The 10,548-nt window shown below is 41.6% G+C and overlaps 1 protein-coding gene across 1 annotated transcript; it reads left to right on the top strand.

Moving 5' to 3' along the window:
- Nucleotides 1–3,283: 3,283 nt before the first annotated feature.
- Nucleotides 3,284–10,393, top strand: mtch2 (mitochondrial carrier homolog 2; the record flags this gene model as incomplete). Its single annotated transcript, XM_079216416.1, has 13 exons — nt 3,284–3,370; nt 4,708–4,792; nt 5,329–5,435; nt 5,964–5,990; nt 6,101–6,157; nt 6,623–6,680; nt 6,841–6,892; nt 6,983–7,042; nt 7,683–7,776; nt 8,784–8,831; nt 8,930–8,997; nt 9,082–9,157; nt 9,700–10,393. The coding sequence occupies 13 exons, from the start codon at nt 3,284–3,286 to the stop codon at nt 9,784–9,786; spliced, it is 906 nt and encodes a 301-aa protein (XP_079072542.1). The 3' UTR covers nt 9,787–10,393.
- Between the last annotated feature and the right edge of the window lie 155 nt (nt 10,394–10,548).

Raw genomic sequence — 10,548 nt, 5'->3', positions numbered from 1 at the left:
TTTAGAAAGAGATTATGATAAAACACACATCTCCTCAATTAATGTACTTCCTGAAGGGACTTCTCCAGTGGTGTATGAAGTACCCAAAAAGCCATACTTGAGTAAAAGTAAAAATACCTAATGGAAAATGACTACAGTAAAAGTGAAAGTCACCTATTAGAATACTACTTGAGTAAAAGTCTTAAAATATCTGATATTTACTGTACTTAAGTTTTGAAAGTAAAAGTACAAGTAAATGCTGTTAATAAAAAATCAGAATTTTAAGGATTATGAAGTTTATTCTTTTAAGTGCTGTGGCCGCCATGACCAAGGACAGGGAGTTGGGTTGGCTGTGATCCATCCAGGAGTTTTCTCTGAAACAGTGAGAGAAAGACATTTTATAAGCATAACAACTGTAGCTAGCCCCACTTGCTACACACACTTGCATGCATCTCCAACTCCGACGCTGTTAAAATCGTAATGCTGCACTCTCGCGGCTTCCGTCAATCCTATGGTGTGGTGGCTAGCTAATGTTAAGTTAGCTTACGTTAGCCAACTAGTGCTGCAATGATTATAGCTAAGATGACTCCAATCAACTAAATCTCACAACTGTCAACACGTCCTCAGCTCACTAACTCGCTAGCGGCCTGTCTACTACACTAATTGTCTCATTTGATTTACGATAGCTAGCAAACATTAGCCTAACATACACCATGTATAGCTAAATTAGAAGATCAGACACCTGTCTCCTCCCCTGCCAAAGATATACTCACGCATTGAGCGTGACTGTCACTCATTTCGGTCTTAAGTCACGCCTTCCCGCCACAGATCGTATTTCTCACACTGAAGAAAAACTCTAGGCTATTTAATGTGCCGCAGCGCGCAAACATGACCTGGTCGCGCTGCCCTCACCATGGAGGAATCAAGCACGTCTCCCCCGAATCCCCTGGAGTTCTGCCGTGAAGTGCCACTCATCAGCCAATCAAAAAAAAGAAATGGGCTACACGAATAGCCAATCAGAAAAACGTATCTGTTGTATCTGGGTAAAATGTAATCCAGCAACCAATGAAAATAAAGCTAATAATAATATGGGGGGGGGGGGGGGGGGGGCTGGTCTGTGGGTATACGGCAGGGGCGGGGCGGGGCACAGCCGGGGGGGGATGTCACTCTTACCTGTCTTAAAAACTTGAGAGCCCTGTATACTCCAATCCTGTGGGAAACACTGCTAGATATCTTAACACGTTTATGCTAATTATGATAACTAAACATTAACGTTGCGGCTCATGGGATTAATCTTAATGTACCTCAGTGTATTTCCTGAGGTTGGAGGGGAGTTTTTAAATGCCAATATTTCAGTAGCTTTGGGTAAGCATAAGAGGCACAATCTTTCACTCCAACATAAGAAAACATTTCTCGTAAATATGGCCACCGATGTTGTCTTCGTCACCACCGTCGTTTGTCGTGGGAGTAGCAGGTGCATCCATTTCTGCTTACATCATGAAATCAGTCATCTCAGAGTCATGTAGTCGCTTGCTAGCTAGCATCCTGGGCATCCTGGGAACTCTGTGTCTGTGTTCCACCACAGTCCCCGATGTTGGTCTCATGATTATTTATTTTTTCTAAAGATAGATTTGATTTTATAGCGAGTAACGAAGGTTTCAGGGGAAATGTATCGGAGTAAAAGTATCAGTTTTCTTTGCAAAATGCAGTGAAGTAAAAGTGAAAGTCAACATATGGTTCCAAGTCTCACAATGAAACATGTAATATTTTATGGATAGTTTTATCAGTTCCAGATGGTAAACAGTGTCCTTTACACACATTTTTCATGGAGACTTTTCATTATCAAATAAAGTTAAAAAGATGCATTTTAAGATGATGGGCAGAAACTATACGTGAAACACAAACACATTACTCAACATATTTTAATTTTGACTGATTATTCTGTCATAATGAAGAATAATATTTGGTCCACTCTGGAGACAGACGTCTCAACTTATCTTTACTGCTTTCTTTAAACCAGTGGTTCTCAAACTGTGGAGTGTGCCGCTCTAGTGGGGCGCGGAGGTATTACAGGTGGGGCGCGAGTTAACAGGTTACACATGTGCGACTCCCGGAGTCTTTGCGTTTTGACAAAAGCCGATCTCCGTGAGGTCGGCTTTTCTGCTGCTGCGTCTCTTAAAACCGAATACAGATCTAAGATCAACATTGAACATGACTTGAGACGACCGTGTCTTGTTTTAGGAGCGTGATGCTGGAAACTCATCAGAGTCAATAGAGTGCTGAAATAAGGAGGAGGTTTCTGACTAATTTAAATAAACATATTCATATACAAATATGTATACAATAATTATATATAAAATTAAAAAAGGATTTTACAGTTATCTGTTAGCACAGATTTAACAATGCATTTTCATACAGTCCTAAACTAATGCAATACATGCTGATGAATATGAATGGACAGTGACAATCCTTTTCGTTTAATTTTATATGTATTTATTCAAAAAAATAAACAAACAAGCTAGGCATGTGATATATTATTAAACTGTAAACAAGCTAAATATAATCGAACCGTTGAAGCTACATTAGTTGAAACTACAGTTTCATTGATATTGCATGATGAAGGGTCAGTTTCTACTGAATTGTTAAGTGTAACAGCAGCAGGAAGGAAGGACCTCCGTTTGTTCTCCTTTCGACACCAAGAGTGAAGCAGCCTCGTACAAAAGAAGTGCTTCAAATCATCTGAATGCTCATATGACATACAATATTCTCTCAGAACATCTATTGTCTTTTCCCAACTCCTCATGAAGTCTCCTTCACATTTTTCTCTGGCCCTGTAATGGTTTATCCACAGAGGTCAAGGAAAAGTGGTTAGGAATAGACATTAGGAGGTCATTTCTGGACTTTTTGACCGCAGCCACAATGCTGCCACGACCAAATTTCCCCATGGGGATGAATAAAGTATATAGTCTCTATCCAATCCTAATTGGTTACAGGTGTGTTTTTCACAAAGTGTATTCTTGGTGCAAGTGATTAAGAATCGAGTGTCGTATTTCAATGGCAGTGTTTGGCAACAACACATACCGGCTTTTGGTTTTGAACGATGTGCTTAAGGAACGGAAAATCACCAAGCATCCAACTTATCCAAGCCAGGGAGGTGAAAAACAGAAGAGGCCGCTTTGAATGAACAAGCAGGACATAAAGAAGAACACTAGATGGCGGTACCGACATAAAAAGGGCGCTACCGACTCCTCTGGCGCAAGACGAAAGAGAAGGACTTCCTTGTAGATCCACAGTCTCTGCAAAAATGGCGGACACGTGTGGCCAAGTATTGCTGGGATCAGGGCTCACCGTCCTCTCCCACCCGCTGATGTACATTAAAGTCCTGATCCAGGTAAGAGGAGACGGGTTCGTGCAGACGACGGGAAGACGTGACTGGTTAAGCAGCTGCTCGGGGTCACGGTTAGCTAGCAGTTGTAACGTAAATAGAGTACGACCCAACTAGCTAGCAGCCTGAAGGAAAACTGCTAAAGTACATTGTAAATAGCATCGATTATCTATAGGTTATTGTGCATGGCTTAAGCCCTTCCGTTAGCTGCCATTGCTTCTTTAATTCGGCATGGACCTCGCGTTAATGCACACCAGCAAACGCCATGACAGCAACAGCAGCTGACGGCTACATTATTGGTCCGTCTCTCGTCCCTATGACCTTCTGTTAACGCAATACTCGGCGGAAGTGAGGTGTGACAGCCGGCTCTTACGGTTCATACCCTATTCATAGTGCTGATTTGTTCATGTTCTGTACACGTCACGTGCCACAACACTCGAGATACATATTCAAAGATGTATACGTTACGTGTACTTCTTCTTCTTCTTCTTCTTCTTCTTCTAACAAGCTAGCGTTATTGCTAGGTCGCTAGTTATCGTTAGCTGTCATCGGCCGGCGGCTGTCTGACCGCTTCTGTGCTGCTGCATATTACAACAAGTTGACAAAGCCGTGAATAGTTTACACACAGCGGCGTTGTTGACCTGTGTAACATTAAGTGAAAGGCTAGAGACATGCTGGTTGTTGTTGTTATAGTTTTGTCTGTTCACTGTCGTCACTCAGCGTAACGAATGGCACGAATGGCTCCTCGGTCATTTACTGACCGGTGTTACGGTTTAATAAGCGACCGTGTTAACTGGCGACTTTTCAGCCGAACGCGTCCGTTGTTGTTGTTACGACAGCCGTTTCGAGAATGCTGCTTTAATTTTGTCATACCGTGGCAAACCCTCTCATATAAGTTACATAATAATATATCATATACAAATTAAATAATGCGGCATTCACGAGGGGCAGCTACGTGTTTTCTTCCTATTTTCTGTCTGTAACTACGACAACAGCGGACGCGTTCGGATGAAAGTCGCCAGTTAACACGGTCACTTATTAAACCGTAACACCGGCGTCCTTTGGCCCACTAGAACAGCTTGTAAGCTCATGTTATCTGTTGCTCACTCCCTAAAGTCCACGTTAATCAGTAAGCCAACCGGATGCAACGTTAGCTGTGAGATAGCTACTCAGATTCTCTATAGAGAACTGAAGACTGAACAAAAAGTTGACTAAAATGTGTCAAAGAAACCAGGAAGTGTGGGAGAGTCCCTGTTTGTGGCGCTGAGGCGTGTGATGTACGGTGCAGCTTGGACTGCTTATCTCTTTTTATTCTTATTGTGTGTTTGTGTGTGTGCTGTTAGGTCGGACACGAGCCGCTCGCTCCCTCCCTGGGCAGGAACCTGTTTGGCAGACAAGTCTACCAGCTGCCTGGACTGTTTGCTTATGGTGAGTCTGCCCATCTGAGCCCTAGCCCATTTATTACAGCAGGACGAGATTGTCTTTCGCTCTCCCTTCCTCCATGGTGTTTAATCTTAAAACCGTGAGGAGAAAAGCAGCCAGAGCCTCGTGTTCCTGTACGCAAAGTTAAATGAACTATTCAGTATTTCTCATCTAAATGCGTTGCTTTTATTTCTTAGCATGTTTCTGTCACCAAAGTCATGAAACCCATCCGCTTTTTGGCCTTCTCAAGATGTTCTCTAGTTATATAAAATGTTTGGTTATGGTCACTTTGAAGTTTGGTTCATTAGTGTTTATCTACAGTTGGTAAACTCAGAAAAGAATATTCATATTTGACCACTCTTTACAACCTTACAGTGACAAACTCTTTGAGATCATTGGTCACTGTTCTCATGTCCAAGTAATATGTTGATTTAAAAATATATATTTATTTTAAATGACATGATTGGGGTTTCTTAAGACATCGACTTGCTTTTTTTTAGGGGGCCTTTTTCTAATTTGTTCTCTTTTTTTCTGCCTTTCAGCCAAACACATCATAAAGATAGACGGGAAAGTGGGTCTCTTCAAAGGGCTCGGTCCGAGGCTCTGCGCCGGCTCCATCGGCACCATTGTGCACAGCCAAGTTGTGCAGGTAGGCCTGATCAAGTGACCATGAAAAGTATGTAATCATACCGTCAGCTTGTTCTTCAGATTAAAGTATGTAGTGATATACTTGTATGGCGACGTAGTGCAATAACTATCACCCTGTAAGCATTGCCTTTTAACGTTAATTTATTTGAATGGAAATGTTACATTTTGTTTAAGTGCTGTTTAATCATCAGCTGTATTAATTCTATATGGCTATATTATTGTGCTTGAGTCTTGCTAAACCATTCATTTTGAGCTGTACAATGAGTTATACATTTTTGATACGGCATTTATTATTAGTTTTTATTTTATTTTTTTTTTAATCTTTTTATTTTGCGATAGCAGTTTAAATTGCCAGAAAACACACCTCAGGACGAAAGCAGTTTAATTCCCCTGCAATGCAACTCTAACCAATGAGGTTTGCTCACGGATATAGTTTTGATTTTATTGTTACCAAAGTTGGATAAATGCAACTCGCCATGTCTTTATTCACAAGGGAAGTTTTATCATATTAACCTCTAGTTTCTTACAGAAATGTCAAGAACACTGCATACCTCAGGTAAGCGCTTTTTTTTTTTTTTTTTCTTTCTTTTCTGATTCATTGTTTGAACTTGAACATGAATATTGTTGTAAAGACGGGTGAAGCTGAGGTTTGGTTCTGTTGTCCAGGTACTGGGAGGTCAGCAGAAGGCTGTGGAGGGCTCCCTTCAGCACGTTGTTAACGAGGTAACTCAAAGTCACCCTCCGTGTTTTTACCAACACTCTAACTGCTCCCACAACTTTAGCTTCTTTCATTGTGGTCTGGTATGATTGGTCATTATATTTAGGCTAAACAACCCCAGACATTGTGTTGTGTTTCATTCATGCAGTGTTTTATTTTGACTGAAAGTTAATTAATAGTAATGACTTTTCAGCGACTAAAGCTCTGAAGGATGACAAAAAAAATTGACTAAAACTACTGTTAAAAAAACATTTTCATCAGAAGACTAAATAAAAAATATCCGGCAAAGTTATTAAAGCACAGTTGTTGACTAAGGCTTCAGAAAGTAACGACCGAAGGCTGTGAAGAAGAACAGTAATTTCAAATTGTTTTCCTTTCTTTTTAAGGATCAAATGAGGCTTATGTGTGGAATAATAATGTATTATTATGTTTCATACATGCACCTCAGTTGCTTGTTTTCTCCTCCACAGACAACCAAAGAGATGATCGCCCGGTCCTGCGCCACCATTGTCACTCATCCCTTTCATGGTACGTCCCGGGTCTTCGGGTGGTTTTAACTGCCATAACTACAGCGTCCCAGAGGCTGTATTATTCTGAAGTGTTTCACTTGTGATACGTTTGTGTGTGTGTGTGTGTGAGAGACACTAGTCTGCATGTCAAGTCTGTTTTCCCTCGACTTGTTTTTCAGTGATTACTTTGCGATGTATGGTCCAGTTTATTGGGAGAGAAACAAAATACAGGTAAAGTTTTCATGTTTTTGACACAAACCTCAATGAGAGGAGCCGGGACAATAGTTTAAAACTTACAATGTACATTTCTTCTGTTGCCAGCGGGGTGTTTGACTCCATAGTCACAGTCTACAAAGAAGAAGGCGTTCTGGGCTTCTTTGCGTAAGTGTGACTGTCTTTCTTTTTCTCTTTGCTACCGTTTGGCCTTGGAGATATCTATCTGAACCCTTTTTTCTCTCGCCCAATGAGGCAGACGCATGCCATTTCCCTGGTTTCCACTAGGGGCATTGCTGCTAAATTGTGTGTTTGATGCAATGCTTCAAAATGCTCTACTGATGCTAATTAATGACATGTCCAAGACATGAGCCTGCAGAGACTGGTTCATTTCCCCACTATAAAATGTAAACAAACTAGCATTTAAAGGGTTAACATTTGTAAAAATCAATACATATCTTCTTTTTTTGACCATTTTTGTCCTCTAAGGATATCAGACTGATTTTAAAGTTGGACTCTAGGGTTAAAGTGCCATCCCTGGTGAACATAATGACTTATCAGACCAAACGTACCTTGTAGACATACTGGATTATATATTCAGCGTTGTCCTTACTTCCCAGCTTAGACATACAGGACTGTTCACTGCCTGAAAATGGGAAGCGCTTCAGTGTCATTCTGAATCCTACCGCGACTTTGTAGTGTTAATTTATTTTACAATGATGTGATCTTTCATCCTGTATGCTCATTGATTGTCCCTCATGCGCTTGATGTTTGATCATCAACGTTGTCGTGTTTTCTTCTTCTTCAGTGGTTTGATTCCTCGCCTGCTCGGTGACGTCCTGTCTCTGTGGATTTGTAACCTGCTGGCTCACCTCCTCAACACGTACGCCATCGACGACTCGGTAAGCCGCTTCTTCTGTCACGCTGCTCGGTGCTGATGAGGGTTCTGTTGAAGGACTCGCTCGCCCTGAAACACTCGTGTTAGGCAGCATGCCTCCAGGGCTGTGGTGGAGGGTGAATGTACAGAACACATCTGTTGACTCCGGTCTGCAGCTTCTAGGATTCATATATTTGAAACTACTGGCATGCACTGTGCTCGCCACAGACTCAAAGTAAGGATGAGGTATTTGAGCAATAAATAAATAGACAAAGGTAGAATTGTTCTGCTTCAAAAAAAGAAGTCTGTAGCCTACAACAGCAAATAGTTGCCAAGTAAACATAAACAAGGTTTTACACATCAGACTTAAGTCTCATTTTAATTTTAAGATGATAATCGCACATCACCAACACGAACAGCTCTTTGTGTTCTACTGCTTTTTGTTTTAACTAGAGCAAGAAGCAGGTATTCTACTTTGAATACAAAGCTGTTTCATGTTTATGGATGGGTTTAACGATGCATTTTTACATAATTTTGGACCATTATAACCACCGTACATGAAGCTTCGACACAACTTTTTATCGTTAAATTATCATTTTAATACTTTAACTTAAAGCCTTCGTCTGAACAGGGAATTCTTCTGGCAGTGTTTTCCTTGTAAAATCATATTCTCAGACTCAAAAGGGCAGATTCAGAAAAACTTATATTTTATATTTATTCACAAATAAAAAGTCAGGCCGAACCGTCTATTTAGTTAAGAAAATGAGCTTGCTAATAATAGCTTAGCCAACCTGAAGCAGCCGATGCTCAGCCCTGATCCAACAGTAGGGGCTGCTGAATTGAGCACTGAATCGATTCATTACAGCACCTCTTCCTCATTCCATGAAATATACATTCACCAATCGCAAGCTCACTGAACCGCTGGCCTCCGTTACAAAGCAGGGAAACCAGCCTCGGAGTCAGCTGAGGGTTCATGATCAGTCCGGGCTCACATCCAGAATTAACGCTGTTTTTATCCGTTCTTCCGTCCAGATGAGTCACACAGGAGAAATCAAGAACTGCTCTCAGGCTGTGACGGGGGTAAGTGTCACAAACATGCCCGTCTACGTCATCGGATGGCCCCAACATTATAGCTCTCATTTTGATCATGACCCCTCTGCTCTTCTCTCTTCTTCCAGTTCTTCGCCAGTATGCTCACATACCCTTTTGTTTTGGTGTCAAACCTCATGGCTGTCAATAACTGCGGGTGAGTCTCTGCAGCTTAATTACCGTTGAGTGTTCTCTCGCATGTTTGCTCGAGCAGATTTACAGTTCCCTCTTGTCCTCGCAGGCTCGCTGGAGGCCTGCCTCCCTATGCATCGGTATGTCCCACCTGGGTGGATTGCTGGATGCATCTAAGCAGAGAGGTAATGCATGGTGCACCAAACACCTGTGTGGCCACTGGTTTACACTTGATACACGGCACATTAAGCACTACAGTGGGACGGGAGTAACGTCACCTGGGACGTGCATTTTAGACCAGAAGATACAAACGGGTTACTCAGAGGTTTATGGGCCAACAGCGAAACATATTCTAGACGGATAAAATAAAGGCCCGCCTAAAGAACGCAGAGGTTCTGCAATAACGCCATGACGAAGGTCTGCTGTTGCGCCAGCTTCATGGAGCTGATGATGCAGGATGACATCACCAAAATGATTTCCTAGGAGTTATCCGTCAGTCCATATGGCCTCATGTTTCTCCTGGTTTGGACCAACTGAGTTGACTTGCATAACATAACGTGATGGCTGAGCAATTATTTTATGAATCTGATCTTCTCAGTTATACACGTGGGGTAATAATGGGGCTTTAAGCGACTTTATTTACCTCCTAATTTCATGGTACAATGCTGAAACCGTGTCCTCTTGGTCACATGCCACCGCTAAAACACATCTCTTCTCTTCTTTCCAGGGCAACATGAGCAGAGGCAACAGTTTATTTTTCCGGAAGCTTCCAGCAGGAAAGATGTACGCCGTAGACCAGCAGAGATTTTTTTAAAAGCCTCGAGAATTGAGCTGAACATAGTTGTGATAATAAAACAGAAATCAACATTGCCTGATCTGGAGGTTGGACAGTCGGCACTTAATATTTCTTCCTTTTTTTTTGTATGCACTTGTTTACTTTGATTTTTTTTTTTTTTTTCCACCTGCCAACATGTGAAATAAAAATGCATTCATTTCCAGCAGGTTTTATTAACGGATTGAAATAATGTAAAAATAAGATGGAGCATTAATCATTTAAAAACCCACAATGTACTAAATCTGATGGGAGGCTGGCTCGTGCTGTCAGACCATTGAGAAACCCCCATGTGTTTCTTTTTTTTTTTTTTTTTTATGTATAGAGTATCGACAATGGCTCCCCTTCATCCAAAGTGATGGGATTTGTTTGTTAAACAGCCCTTCCGTGTGCATGTGGTAATGTCTAATAATTCATATGTTGGTGACCAAGTGGGACCTCTCGTCATGTGGTATTGTCTGTGTTGCGCTAGTGAAAAGGAGGGAAGGGACTGAGGTGATGGCTGTTCAGGAGCATGTTTGGATGGTAGCCGGAGCGGGCCAATGCTGCGTGGCCAATGCTCGAGTGCTTGTATCAACTCGTTCTGACTGACCCAAGTAATAAAAATAAAAAAAATGCTTTTTTTTTTTTTTAACCGTGTCTTTCTTATAAAATGTGTTTGGAGATGGGAGGGGGGAAAAAAGTATCCAACCAATCTGGGCTGGCGGCAATGTTATTCTTGTCAGTTAATCGCATGAAAAGACC

This window comes from Taurulus bubalis, assembly GCF_910589615.1.
Source record: "Taurulus bubalis genome assembly, chromosome: 4".
In the NCBI taxonomy this organism is placed as follows: Eukaryota; Metazoa; Chordata; class Actinopteri; order Perciformes; family Cottidae; genus Taurulus; species Taurulus bubalis.
Note: the sequence above shows the minus strand (reverse complement) of the source record. Positions and strands in the feature narration are given on the sequence as shown.